This window comes from Arachis ipaensis, chromosome B5 (assembly GCF_059453495.1).
Source record: "Arachis ipaensis isolate K30076 ecotype BB chromosome B5, ASM5945349v1, whole genome shotgun sequence".
NCBI lineage: Eukaryota > Viridiplantae > Streptophyta > Magnoliopsida > Fabales > Fabaceae > Arachis > Arachis ipaensis.
The window spans coordinates 156861814-156876878 of record NC_142440.1 but is presented as its reverse complement, the minus strand read 5'-3'; the positions used below and the strand labels follow the sequence as shown (position 1 = coordinate 156876878).

General features: G+C 37.9%; 2 protein-coding genes across 5 annotated transcripts; one reads left to right on the top strand and one right to left on the bottom strand.

The window, feature by feature from the left end:
* Positions 1–2261, top strand: LOC107644764 (uncharacterized). 4 transcript variants are annotated; one of them, XM_016348692.3, is made up of 8 exons: positions 1–186; positions 266–439; positions 570–617; positions 698–744; positions 1452–1515; positions 1602–1645; positions 1846–1903; positions 2010–2261. In XM_016348692.3, the coding sequence occupies exons 2-8, from the start codon at positions 293–295 to the stop codon at positions 2058–2060; spliced, it is 459 nt and encodes a 152-aa protein (XP_016204178.1). In that variant the 5' UTR covers positions 1–186; positions 266–292; the 3' UTR covers positions 2061–2261. The 4 variants fall into 4 exon arrangements, with proteins under 4 accessions (XP_016204178.1, XP_016204177.1, XP_088345013.1 ...); XM_016348691.3 differs by having other exon boundaries at positions 18–186; positions 286–439; XM_088488887.1 differs by having other exon boundaries at positions 39–186; positions 286–439; positions 1846–1915.
* A 782-nt stretch (positions 2262–3043) lies between these two features.
* On the bottom strand, positions 3044–6756 carry PEPKR1 (phosphoenolpyruvate carboxylase-related kinase 1). The gene is made up of 5 exons (XM_016348685.3): positions 6539–6756; positions 5241–6123; positions 4847–5143; positions 3697–4104; positions 3044–3615 (listed from the first exon to the last, which is right to left on the bottom strand). Exons 2-5 carry the CDS (start codon positions 5830–5832, stop codon positions 3347–3349), a joined length of 1566 nt encoding a protein of 521 aa, XP_016204171.1. The 5' UTR covers positions 5833–6123; positions 6539–6756; the 3' UTR covers positions 3044–3346.
* Between the last annotated feature and the right edge of the window lie 8309 nt (positions 6757–15065).

The window sequence follows — 15065 nt, the reverse complement described above, 5'->3', positions numbered from 1 at the left end:
GTGAATTTTTAATTTTTAATAACTATTCTTTTTTTTTTGTCCCTTTTTGTTTCTAGTTCTCCCACCCTCTGGCCCAGTCCCCCTCTCATTCTCTCTGCCTCAGCGCCAATCGGCTCCTCCCCCTCCGTTGGCGCCGCCTCTCTGCGCCTCTGCATGTTGCCAACTCCGTCCATCTGCACCGTGCAGGTAGGCCCTTTCCATTACCTGTGTTTGTCTGCTTAGGGTTTAGTACTTTAGTGTTTGTGTGTGATAATGGTGATGCTAGGGTTGACTGTGTTAAAGCAGTGACTAAATGACTCAATCCATTGTGCAAGTTGATGAATCAAGTAGTGCCATAACAAAATCAGAACCTTTACTTCTGCCAATGAATTCAAACACCAGCACTTTGGCTTTCCCACAGTTTCCTGTACGCCACAATCATTTCTCTGTTGTAATCAAGGTATGCATGCCTGTGGAAAAGCTTGATATTTGTTTGATACAAAAAATAATTTTGTATTAAAGAGGGGGGTGGATGCAATTATTTCTACTTGCTTTCTATATAACTGAGCCTGTTTATTTGTGCTTGTCAGGGAAACAAAACACAGATTATTGTTATGAGTTATGAAGATTATTTTCAGGTAGATGGACTTTGCTCATTTGCCTCTTCTGCGTATATGTTTTAATGGCTGCAGTCTTAACCTTTTGACCCACTTATCAGGTTATAGCCACTCAAATAGGAACCATGGGGACAATACTGCATGCCAGGTACCTATACCATTGGTTTTGTTTACATTTTGCTTGAGAATTGAAGTATATTTTAGTAAATTTGTAAGTAATTAAGCCATGCCATTGTGTTCCTGGGATAAATTCATGGTACATGTTTGGTTGTAAACTGTGAAGTTCTCATTACTTTTTCCCTATTTCTTTCGCTACTGTCTCCTTCTGGGGTTCATGGAAATTCGCTACACCACCGTCGAAGTTAAGGTTTGGCTGTTTGTGCATAATGTGTTGTTATGGAATTCTACTGCAGATATTGGTATTCTATAATTAGATACAAGGAAGGTGATTTATCTTTTGGCGGAAAGTAATGACTGTGTAGGATATGATAGGTCATTCTTTCAATGAAGTTTGTCTGTAATTAGAGATTCAGATTTTTTATACTAACAGAGTTTGCCGAAGATGGTGTCTTTAAGGTCAATTTGGTTGGGATGACCTAGATAATACTCTCAGCGCATAATGAATGGCTTAATTACATTAAATTGGTTTTAAGTTTCAGTATACTTCATTAAAAGTTAAAGATGTGCATGCAAATTGGAACTTTCAAATTAAACAGCTACACACACGGAAAAATTGTTGTGAGAACTACGACTTTAGAAAATTCCGTTTTCTATTTTGCCAACTTGAATTAGGATTGTCTTGCACTTTCTAAAAAAGTGATGCTTTGCATTATCACATGGTTTTTCCAATGCCAGGAAGGAAGGTGTGTCGATTAATCCAACGTTCAATGTTTCTGTTATATTTGGCAAACGGGATGAGGTAGGCTTTCCTGTCGCAATTATTTGTTCACCTTGATATTCTAAATGATGGTTGTGCTTATATTTTGCTAACTTCATTTGCTGCAGCCAATGTTGGCTGCATGTGCCCGTCAACTGATTGAGAAGATAAGGTAACTACTCTTCCTTGTTAGGAGAAACTTGGTTGAAATTGCACATCTTCTGTAGTGTTTCTCGGTATTGTAATTTCAGCCAAAAAAACATTCGACATGCAGAATACAAAGATCCATTACAAGAGATGCTTTTAAGACGTACTTGTGTTTGTGCAACTTAGCTAAATTATATTGATATATACCCTATTCCTGATTTGTAGTCTCTCTGGCTCCTCTAAGCCACTGGTGCTCTCGCTTGGTCTTAAAGACCATTCTAAGGTACATATACCGGTATATGCTTTTCCCTACTTTTCCCTACTGAAGGTCCAAAATTGAAAAAGAAAAGAAAGAAATAATGAGCAATGCTAATTTCAATGTCATGTAGGAAACACTTAAAGGCATAATTTCGGCTGTGATGGATAATGGCCTGTGGTGACAAATTGCTCATGAAATGCCAAATTATGAATCTGTTTTTGTTATTGTTTTTGTTTTTTTGCTGTTGTTTTTCTTTTTGTAATTTAGCTACGAATGTGCTTAATATGGGTAGGCTGGATTCAAATATTTGATCATTTGATATGTTTTGCAAATTTGGACTAATTATACATGAAATGAGTGAAAGCATTTACTGGATTTCATATCGATGATCCCATCATAAACTTTTCGTTGAGATTTTATGCGAAATCGAAAAAGCAAATTAAGTACTAAAACATGGAATTGTAATAAGTTTAAATAATAAAATCAAATAATAAAATTAATTAATTTGTTTAAAATCATAATATCAGAAGATTTTAAGAGTTAAATCGAGATTTTAACAACTATGAATAAAATAGATTCTTTTCCATTTTTAATTCAACTAATGAAATTTATTAAAATTGAGTAAATTACCAAAAATTGCTTCTCAAAGATTTAAACGTCTATAGAAATAATTTAAAAGTAGAAAATGAAAAAAAAAATGCGATAAGAAAATTATAATACTTGATAAAATTGCCAAAACTTGAGGTAAATTTGTCTCCGTTAATAGAAGCAGCTATGATGACAAACAATGATGCTAATGTGGCATCTATAGTTGAGGTTTAAGCACACATAAGGTAACAAATTTAAGGGAAAAAATCTATAAGTAAAAAATAAAATACAGATGGACTCAGTTATAGTTTTCATCTTTAAAAAATAAAAATTACATAGCATCATATTTAGATTTCTGCAATAGGCATTAAAAAAATATATATAGAAGAGGGTTATCAAGCACACACCTCTTCCATAGGCCAAATCTCTTTGCAGTTTCAATTCATCCCACAACATCTATGTTCCCTGTTTTATTTGTAGCTCTATTATACATATAATAAATTAATCAAATCAATTAGTTATAATTGATTTGCTAATATATCTGATTTAATGAATAAAAGAAATTAAATCAGGAAATACGCTCAAAACTCAAAAGCATGCCATGCAGCTTTATCATTAAGTATAGAAACCCGATTATAACATACACTTAACAAGCTACTTAACATTAAAAGGGGAATGAAGGAAAAACAAGAAACTGAGCAATTAGAACTCAATCAGAATCTATACTACAAATCACAGCATCACACCAGCAAGAAGACAGTATCAACAACGCAAAAGAGAAAACATATACAATGCGTTAGGCAAAATTTGTGCAGGTATGCGCCCACTTAGGCACAACATGGAGCTGTTTGATTAATCTCTCAAGAAGTCTATCTGGTTTTAGCAGACAAGTGATGATCTCAAAGATGTAGGGAGTTGTGTGCACGACGACCAGCGGATGATTGACTCAGTCACCACAAGATCTAGTTGCTCGCAATCGCCAAGTCCAATTGTCCGGTTTCTCTTGTTGTGGATTCCCATTACCCGTTGTCCATTCACTCCACCTGCCCTTTTAGTCTCTGCAGGCTTGCGGTTCGATTCTTTAACATCAAGTCCGACGATGCAAGAGGGAGAATCCGATACAAGAAGCAAATTTCCCAAGCTTGCTTCTGGAATAAATCGCGAACATAATCAGACTGGAGTATCTAAGAAAAAGTAAATAAAGTTAAACAAAAAACATTTACACATACCTCCAGGAAGCGTATCTATTGCAGCTGTGTTAGTTGAGCGCTCCAATTTACAGCTCTTTTGCTCAACAACGGAACGGGGACTAATAAATGAAAAGCTGAGCATTGATTGAACAGGAGAAGAAAATTCCAAGCCTTCGGAATCTTTGGTGCTCTGAAATGAAAACCCACCAGAAACCAAACAAGGAGTAACTGGTTCCACGAGAAACGACGAAAATGATGATCTGCATGTGAATGTAGGTGATTGAGCATCACAAGTAGGCGAACCAGCACCAAAGCTGATATCCTGACTCCTGGACATAAAAGAGGCAGAGAATGAGCCACCACCAACATCCCATTCTTCACAACTTCCGGTTTTATGCTCACTTAGTTGTTCAGGATCTGTTTGATTGCTTTCCATCCAGCAATGATCTATGAAGGGGAAGTTCATAAGAGCATCAGAAAATATATTATTTGATTTCTTTCTCATTTTGTGTCTTATTCTTCTTCCTGTGCTTTTTATCGCTTGGGAGTGGTTCACGAGGGTTAAAACATATTAAATAAGAACTACAATCCATCTAATTAACTTGTGTTCGATAAAGAATAATAGAAAGAGTGTAAGATGTAATTGTAATTACAACATAGCAATACTTTAAAATGTTTTCTTTAGTGCAAAGTTACCTAATCCACTAAAAATGTTTTCCCTGAATATCATCAAAACAAGAAGCACACAACCTTTGAAAAAAAAAAAAAAGCCAACAAATAACATATGATATCATTTGCTCTTCATGTAACCAATTGATGAGTTAGAGATATCAAAAACAAAACTCTTGCGCTTCATGGTGGTAAAATATTACAACATTGAAAAAGAGAAATCTGGGGGAATGCCTAAGAAAACATGCTGAGTATTTATAAATGCACGAGGTGATATTTATATCTTTCAAATATTAGGTAAAAGAAAAAAGACGGCGAAGGTTTGTGGGAGTTATGTGATACATATATGGTAAATGTATGCCTTTTCACATTCAATTTTGAGTAATAATATCATCTTGGTAGATTTGTGATCATCCTACTTGTCTAAATTCTAAAATGCTCTCTTACTACTTCAATAACAAATCTAAACAAAACAGCTTCACTAGATTCACATTAACAGCCCAAGGAAAGAAAAAATTACCTAAAACCTCCTCGGCGGTAAGCCTTCGAGAAGGTTCTGTACAGAGCATTCCCCTGATCAAATCCTTCGCTGACTGAGAAATGTGGTCCCAAGGGTCGGAAGGAAACCTTAGGGAAGCCGCCTTAACAGCATCGAATATCTGGGATTTGGTCTTCCCCCAAAATGGAGGCATCCCGCTTAATAGAATGTAAAGAATAACCCCTGCACTCCACACATCAGCAGCCTGGTTATATGAACCTGCCAATACCTCAGGAGCGATATAGAACGGACTCCCAACTAGCCCATGCAAACTTTGTCCTGCTTAAACAAAGCGCAACATCTTAGGATAAATATCACATATTGTTTTTTTCCGCTTGAGCAAAAGAAGACTAATAATCTGCAAGGATGGAAGTACCAGGTTTGATGTAGGTTGCGAGCCCAAAATCGGCCAATTTGATTGGAGATGATGATGCTCTAGTAGCAAGGAGAATATTCTCGGGCTTCAAATCTCTATGAACAACACCATTTTCATGACAATACAAAACCACCTTCATAAGGTGCCTAAAGATAACCCTGGCTTCAGATTCAGAAAACTGCCCGTGCTTCTCTAACCTGTGGAACAGCTCCCCTCCAGCACAAAGCTCCATCACCAAATGAACAAAATCTTCTTCTTCATAAACAGCTTTGAGATCGACCACATTCGGGTGCCCAGACAACCTAGCCATGATCTCGATCTCAAGCTTCACGCTTCGCAGATCCTCTGACGTAACCAACCTATCCTTAGCAATTGATTTGCACGCCAAAAGCTCTCCTGTCAGCTTATCAGAACAAGCTCTGATGACACCAAATTGTCCCCAGCCTAACTGTTCCCCAAGAACATATCGATCTTTCAAATTAGCAGTATGATTTGTCTCTAATATGGTTTCGGTCAAGCCTGCTACTTTGTAACACTTGTATGAAGTAGAAGGTTCATTGCTGCTACTGTTGTTACTCTTGGCAATAGCCATACCAAAACACAAATCCTCGCTCCTCAACAAAAGGTCAAAACCCAGAAGTGATAGTTGAAATTTCTAGTTCAGGATATTGAAACTACCCTTTTAACAAAACAGTATTACCAAGCACAAAGGGGAAGCCTTTGATTTTCTTGCTGAGACAGTCATACACCAAAACCCCTTTTTTCAAGCTTTAAAAGCCAAAATATGTTGACAAAGAGACTCCGCGTAAGGCACACGATACCATGAACCTGAACCAGCGAGGACCACCTCTCTCTCTTTTTTAATTCAAACAGAGCAGTTGATCTGCAAAAGAAAAACCACGGCAATGATAATCAACCACTTCACAAAACAATGCTGAAATAGGGCAAGGTTCATTGAACAATTCAAACCACTGAGATCAAAAGTTGCAATAATTTCAATATTCTAGCTCCCCCTAGCTCACAATTTCAGCAAAATAAAAACTTTGAAACAGATTCTACCACACCTTCTACCACACCCCAAGGTAGTAATCTAATCCCCTCCCCCCACCCCCCTTCCAAAAAACAAAAATTGAAGCTGAATTTCCAGAAGAGACACACATGATCCTTTGAAAAACAAGACCCAAAGGAGAAAAGCAGCAAAACCCAGAAGCGAAAAACAACAAAAGACAAGAAGTGAAATCAGAATTCAGAGCTCGCTAAACAACCCCAGATCCACAGCAGAAACCAAAACCACTCACCAGTTTCAGAGAGCGGTGTCCCCGTGCGTGTTACGTGTTGTGTGAGGATTGGGACAGAAACCCCCTCCCAACAACAACAACAACAACAACAGCTACAAACAGCGCTTACTTTGCTGAGACTGCTTTGTTTTCATGTGTGTTTTCAAATTCACCAAAAGCCTTTTTCTCAACGATGCCAACACCTACCACTAATTATTATTATTCTATTAACAACTAAATAAATCTTTTTGCTTCGTTCATTTCGTCTAAAGCAGTAAAGCTTCTCTAATTTTATTAATTTATTTATAAAATCATTATCCAGCCATTTAAGTATTTTATATACCCAATATACTTTACTTACACATAAAAAGATTAATCATTATATATTAATATATATTATTTTAAACAAATAATTAATAATTTTAATAAAATTATACTATTTGAAAATAATAAATAATTAAAATAATCTCTTAATTTTTATTAACAAGTCAAATTAGTATCCAAATTTTCGTTAAATCAAGTCTGCTAATATAAATCGCTTTTAATCCCAATCCAGTTTTTCATTTAAATTCCATTGATCCCTATAAATTTAATTATGAAATATATCATACCATATTTTTCAAAATTCCAAAAATATTTGACTTTTATTATTTATTTCTTTCTAAACTCATCTACCGTCATCATTATCATTCTCTTTGTCTCTCCATACCCGTCTATTCTCCTTAAATCCAAGGTCCACCACCACCTATTCTTCTCTCCGCTCTTGTGTATAATAAAACTCCTCCATGCATTTCTACAATTTGGGGATAGCTTTAGTTTTGTTAAATAAAAAATGTGGGACAACCAACTTGGGTTGGTCGAATGCTCAGTTCATTGGTCTGTTTAAGCAAATGTCGGGTATTTAAATCCCACTTTATGTATGTAGTAACTCATTGGCCAGCGACAGACCCTTAAATAGAGCTCAGATCCGCAAATGAAGCTCAGATGTGCAACGGATTAGTCCTTGACGTATCGAGTTGGGAAATACCGTGTACAACCAAAATAAAAAATGTGGGACACCTATGATGAGCTAATACTTATGTATATAGCCCTTTATTTAAATTTCAACAAAATTTTATAAAAAATAAGGAATTTAACTTATAAATTGATTTAATTATTATTTTTTATCTATTTCAATAAAACAATTTAATGTTAGAATTAAATCAATTATATTCTTATTATGAAATATTACTATTCAAGTGTACATGATTGAGATCACGTAGTTGGTCACTTCAGAAGAAAAAATCTTCATTTTCAACATTCCGATGAATGGAATAATCTCCAAGTCATTCAGTTGTGAAGATCTATAAGTGTTAATTGGTTTTCATCATTAAAACTAGCTTCTCATAACAATTTACTATATACTAAATATTGACTGTTAAATAATCTATTTCCCATGATTGTCTGCATCATTATGAAGAGTTTAATGTATTTGAGTAAAAGGAGAAGGAACTAGGAAGTATACATGGCCTTGGGGATTGTGGTGATTTTTTGGGGGTACTTTTTGTTTTGGTATATTAATTTGATTCACGTTAAATAAATTTTGAAAAACTAATTCTTATCATTTTTGTCCTCAATGTTTAGAGTAAGTCCTATTTGTATCTCTAACATTTAAATCGTCATATTTGTATCCCTAACGTTTATAAAAGTGATTTAATATTATCCTACTATCAATTATACTAACAAATCAGATTATATTTTTCAATTATTCTCACTTGAATGTATTCATTTTCAATTAAGTCTCACTTGGATGTGTTAGATTTTAATATTATACTCACTAATTGTGTTTAGATTCAATTATGTCCCTTAGAAAAGTAAATTATGTAAATGTTGTAGAAATTAGTTTCAACTTTTGATAAGCTATTTTTCGGAGTAGATCATCGATTCTATGATAGACATTTGTATTCTAACTTCAAGAAGAGATTTTTAAAACTCAAATTAAAGCATTCATGATGTGTAATTAACGGCAAGATAACATTGAATCACTTTTATAAATATTAGAGACACAAATAGAATTTATCCCAAACTTTAGGGACAAAAACGATACTTTACACTTCTTATTACAAAACTATTTTGACTACATACTAAACATTAAATGGGTAATTTAGACTTACTTCAATTAATTATATTCGAATTTATTGTTATTTTTATTTTATTTTATTTTTAAAAATTCTTTTAACAGTCTATTAGAAAGGCCCATAGTCTTTTTTTTTTGGGGTGAGGTAACGAAAAACAAAAGAAAAAGAATAAAAAAAATAAAACTAAATTAAATCATGCTACATTAGATACAACACTTGCAGCAGAGGTTGTAATTAAGTATATTGGTCAGTCATTTTTTGTGCACTATATTTTGCTAAAAGATCAGTAACTTTATTAGTTTCACAATGAATAATATCAAATTAAAGAAGAATTTTTTCTGCACATCTTAAGCTCAAAAAATCTGGAAAAAAAAATTATGATTCACAGTGGTCTTAAAGAGGGATTAATGTTAACAAGGGAATATGCATCAATTAAGTTGGTCTGGCACACAATATTTCGAACACTATGTTCTAGCACCAACATCAATCCATACCAACTTTGTGTGGAGCACACTTGAACCATGAACCTTTTCTGCACTCCCTGAAATCTATACACCATCTTTATCACAAAGAACACATTCATATTCAACTTTCTTATAGCTAGGAAAAATACTTCCGTCACAATTAATTTTTACAAATTCAATGTTCGGTTGAGTCCATTTGTATTCAATCAAAAAGGAACTTTGCTAGAAATTGAAAGACAAGACAATTTGAAATTCTTCGACTAAGAATCTGACTTTGAAAGCTATGGAAGCAGGGGCTTGGTTTTTATTATTGAAGATTCAAGCATTCCTATTGTTTCATCCTGGCACTGAGGTGGCCAAGCTTAGCGACTCTGAGCAAGCGGCTGTCGGAGAGGAAGAGCTATACGTCGGCCTGGAACGAACACTGTGGCGAGAATACCTGCAAAAGATACTCCGACGCTCAAGTTAGTGATAATCTCGAGTGAGAGTAATTAAGTAAGTATGAAGACTGAGAGTGAGAGAACATGAACGTTAGCCGATGATATTAGCTCGGCTTTATAGGAGTTGTTTTATCCGTTTGCTGTGGATAAGTCCTAGTTTATAGGTTGGTTATGATGTTCTGTTTTAGTGATTAGGTTTGCTGAGCACGTCTCTTATTTTCAAATGGGTGAGGCCGTTCCTGCCTGCTTTCGTGCCGAGCTTTCCAGGCGGCTGATGCGAGACCGAGCTTATTTGCTCACCTGCCGAGCTTTTCGGGCGGCCGAGGATAAGGGTGACGTATCATAGCCCCCAAGCTTGTCTTGGTTTGGACAGGACCATGGCGAGCTTTCGAACCAGGAGTACCGCAATCCTCGGTCGCTGAGTTGTTTGTCGTATATACTCCTTGCAGCCCCCAAGCTCGGCTTGGTCTTGTTCAAAATTCAAAACGTTTCCTGTAGTGGTGGCTTTGTTCTGCGCACCATCATGACATTATTGATGTGAAACTGTCCCGCTTTTCTAGGCACCCCTGTCCGTTGGATTTAGTAGTGGTTTTAATGCTTCCCTCTTTTTTGTCAATCTGGAGTAAATGCACAGGGTTAGTAACCGTTTGTTTTATAGAAGTTATATGTTGTTTTCACTTCTTTTTTCTTTTCAAACTGCTGAGTTCTGGGATAAAGGTTATTTTCTCTCCTTGTCTGAAAAATGAGTAAGCAAGGTCAGTTGTGATTCTTTCTTCGTTTCTTCTTTGTTTTCTTGTGTTTTTCTTTTTCTTGTCCTTGATGGCGAACTGTAATGTGGTAGATTCTTATGACTGGATTGATGCTAGGGTAAGGGAGCGCGCATCTCAGTTTGATGATGAGGAGTCGGTGAGGTTGCTGGGGTCGAATATTTGGGTCAGGGATGGTAGTAATGTTAGGATAGAATTGTTGCCTTGTGGGAGGGATGACCGGGTCTGTGACCGATTAGATGATTGGTCCTTTTTCTACATGTATAGCTGTCTATTCATTGAGCTGGGTGTGAGACTTTCCTTTACCGAGTTCGAGTGTGGGGTTTTGTATTGGTTGAACTGTGCCCCAACTCAGCTTCACCCTAATTCCTGGGGCTTTGTTCGGGCGTTCGAAATATTGATGGAGCTGCTAGACCGTCCGCCGTCTCTTAGGTTGTTTTTCTCGTTATTTCAGGCGAAAGGGGTAAATCGGGGCTTATGGGTGAACCTTAGTAGCTACCCCCGTCGTGCGATATTTGGCCTGTATAAATCATCGTATAAGGAATTCAAATCTATGTTTGTGAAGGTTAGGAGTGTACCCGAGGATTTTCCCTTTTATTTGAACGAACATTTAGTGGAAAGGTTCCCCTTGTTCTGGTGTGCCGAGCCGTATCAAGCACTGGATGTAGATGATAGGCTTCTTGATGATGATATTGTAATGGATTTTTTGTTTAAGTCTTTGGGTCCGAAGGGTTTGTTGTCAGTTGCTGAAATATTGAAATGGGATACTGATAGACAGGCTGTGTATGATTATATAGGTAAATTGTTTTACTATGTTTGTTTCCTTCTCTGCTTTGATATGTTGACTCTAATTTGGTTTGCTTGTGGTTTTCAGCCGAGAAAGCTCCCACCATTACCACTGCGGGGTTGAAGTCTTTCTTCAACCAACGCAAGAAAAGTGAAAAGGAAGTTTCTTCCAATGTGGGGAAAGGTCTTGCTGCTGCTGCTGTGCAGTATGGTCCTGTTCAAAAGTCAAAGCGTAAGAGGGGTCAGGCGAAGGGTAGTGTTGCCGAGGTATTGGAGGGCAAGGGTGATTCTTTCATGATTCTCCAAATGGTGGAGTTTGCCTACGAGTCACAGAAGAGGCTTCATGGATATGATGAGAACGAGCATGGGAAGTCGTTGTGGGCGAAGCTCTATTCCTTTAGTACAATGGCTAACGAGCTCTGTTGTTTTCCAGATGATATGAAAATGATCGATGAGGTTGGTCGAGCTGGTGTTAGTCATTTTCTTCAGGTATATTTGTTTACCTGTTTTTAATGTTATTTGTATTCTTTTATGGTGTTGCTACTGATCCTTTTCCTTTGCAGGTGATTGGTGCTCGGATTGTTGCCATTGGTAGGGCACAAGAGCTTGCTTTGGGCCGAGACGAGAAGGAGGCGTCACATCTTAAAGAGCTGTCTGGTATTATTAAAGAAAAAGAGAAAAAGATCTCTGAGCTGTCTTCCTCCATGGAGCAGGTGCAATTAAAGCTTGAGGAGGAGAAGCGTGTTCATATGTCTTCTTCTTCGCGAGTGAAGACTCTGGAGTCAGAAAATGGTAAGCTATCTGCTCGTGTAAAGGAATTGGAAGGTGAAGTGTATGAAGCCTTCGCTAAAGGCTTCGAACGCGCTGCTTCTCAGGTTAAGGTTCTGTTTCCAGAGGTTGATGCTTCAAAGCTGGATATTATAAAGGTGGTAGCTAACGGAGAGCTTGTGGATGATGAAGCCGCTGAGAAGGAGAGTGGTGGTTCTAGCATTGGTGATAAGGCAGATTAGGCCTTTATTTTATGCTCTTATTTTGTAGACATTGTTTATGGTGTTTTGGATTTTAGACTTGTTTCTGACTGTTCTGGTTATTTTGGATGATTCCGAGTATCATTCTCGGTCTTGATATTTTGGTTTCCGAGTATATAGCTCGGTTTGACAGTGACTTGTTTAGTTTTTTATAGAATATGATATTTTGGCAAAGTTATGATGATGATATGCTGTGTTGTGATAACAATTGCGTGTATGTATTGGAGATGGCTATCTGTTGCCATTTCTTATCGATAAGGAGAGCGGTAGCTTTGGTATGGTGGAGTGAGCCTTTAGGCTTCGTTTGGACAATTTAGTGTTGTTTCGCTTGTTTGTATTTCTCCGAGTGATATACTCGGTATACGTATTTTGGATTCTGATTATGAAGCTCGGATTATTTTGCACGTTTATCCGAGTGGGATATATGCTAACTGCCAATAAAAAATGTGTTTGATTGCAATGTAAGTTACATTGGTATGATGGTTTGTGGCGTCCGGCCTCGTTAAAACCCTCTCCAAGTAAAACCCATGTGTTTTTTGGAAAAAAAACTTCGGAGGGGAAAAAGAGTACCATCATTCGCGTGTTTACAGCATGTGTCATGATTGGTATTCCCTTAGCGAGGAGACATTCCATGTTCCTGGAAGCTGGTCTCCATTGAGGGCTTCTAGCTTGTAAGCCCCCTTTCCGAGACTTCGGAGAACTCGGAATGGTCCCTCCCAATTTGCTGCTAATTTGCCATGTGCTGGAGGTTTCCGAGCTTCCTCTGTTCGTCTGAGTACGAGGTCCCCTTTGTTGAAAGACCTATGAACCACCCTTTTGTTGTGTCTTTGCTCTATGTAATGTTTTCTGGCTCGCTGCTTTATGGCTGAGATGTCTCTTTCTTTTTCCACAAGATCCAGCTCGGCTGTTCGAGCTTGTAAGTTGTTTGATTGATCGTAAAGCTCGGCCCTTAATGTCGGGACACTGACCTCTACTGGGATCAGTGCTTCTGCACCATATACCAGCTTGAAAGGAGTTTTTCCTGTAGCAGATTGAATGCTGGTGTTGTAGCTCCATAGGATTTCTGGAATGAGGTCGGCCCATTCGCCTTTGGCTTCGCCGAGCTTTTTCTTTAGGCCCTGTAAGATAATTCTGTTAGCTGATTCAACTTGTCCATTAGTTTGTGGGTGCTCAACTGAGCTGAAGTGATGTTTAATGTTAAAATTTGTTAAAAAGGCAGCGAGCTTATGGTCGGTAAATTGTCTTCCATTGTCCGAGATTATCTCTTTTGGGATACCGTATCTACATATAATGTTTTTCCATAAGAAAGATCGCACTTTCTCTGCCGTTATATGTGCTAGTGGTTGTGCTTCTATCCATTTAGAGAAATAGTCTATTGATACTAAAAGGAACTTTACCTGGCCTGGCGCTTTCGGAAAGGGTCTGAGGATATCCAATCCCCACCTATCGAAAGGCCAGCTTACCTCTATTGTGTGGAGCTCTTCGGCCGGGGTCTCTGAGAGGGTGGCATGCTTTAGACAATTATCGCATGCTTTGACTTTAGAGATGCAGTCCCTTTTTATCGTTGGCCAATAGTATCCTGTTCGTAATATTTTTTGCAGCCAATGCTCGGCCGCCGATGTGGTTTCCACAGACCCCTTCGTGTGTTTCAGCCATGACATCCTCGGCCTCCTCCTTGCTGATGCATTTGAGCAGTGGTTGAGAGTGTCCTTGTCTGTACAGTGTATTTTCGAGTACTGTATAGAAACTTAATCTTCTTCGGAAGAGCGGCAAGTTCGGCTCATCATCTGGTATTGCACCTGTGTTGATGTAAGTGAGAAAAGGTGTTCTCCAATCTCGGACCTGCATGATGTTTAAAACTGTTTCTTGCTCGAAACTCGGCTTGTCAAGTGTTAGCTGAGACAGTGCTGATGCGTTTTCTGTTTGCCTTGTTGTGGCTAACTTGGATAACACGTCAGTCCTGGTGTTTTGTTCTCGGTTTACATGGATAATATTAAATTTACTGAACTTTGAGATGAGATCCTTTGTTATGAGCTAATATTTCTCTAACAAAGGATCTTTTACCTGGTACTCGCTTTTGATTTGATGTACTACCAGTGATGAGTCGCAGTAGACTGTTATCTGAGGTATTCCGAGTTGCTGGGCTAGCTTCAATCCCGCTAGCAGAGCTTCCTATTCTGCTTGGTTGTTACTCGTGTTGAAGCGGAATTGTAGTGATTGTTCGGCAATCACTTTCTCTCCCTCTTTTAGCAATATCCCAGCTCCGCTTCCTTCTCTGTTTGATGCTCCATCCACATGTATGCTCCAACTGGCTGCTGTGTGTTGGGTCTCATTAGTCATCTCTGACACGAAGTCAGCAAGTACTTGTGACTTCAGAGCTTTTCTCGACTCGTACTGAATGTCGAACTCGGATAGTTCGATTGACCACTTTATTAGATGTCCGGCAAGCTCGGGTCTGATTAATATTTGCCTTAGTGGTTGGTCTGTTCGTACTATGATTGTGTGGCTTTGAAAGTAATGTTGCAGCCTTCTTGCCGTGGTGACTAGCGCCAACGCTAGCTGTTCTATCTTCGGATACCTTGTTTCTGTTGGCTGTAATACCTTGCTAATGAAGTATACTGGGTTTTGCTTTTTTCCTGTTTCTATCACTAGGACCGAGCTTATGGCATGGTTAGATACTGATAAATACAAATACAATGGTTTACCTGCCTCTGGTCTCTGGAGTATTGGAGGTGATGTTAAGAGCTGTTTGAGTTCTGTAAAGGAATTCTCACATTCGTTTGTCCATGTGAATTTCTTGCCCTTAGAGAACGTCTGGAAGAAATGATAAGATCGGTTTGCCACTGCGGGTAGGAAACGTGATAGAGCGGCTATTCTGCCTGCTAATTGTTGGACTTCTTTTACTGTTTTGGGCTTGTCATGGTCAGTACTGCATTGCATTTTTCT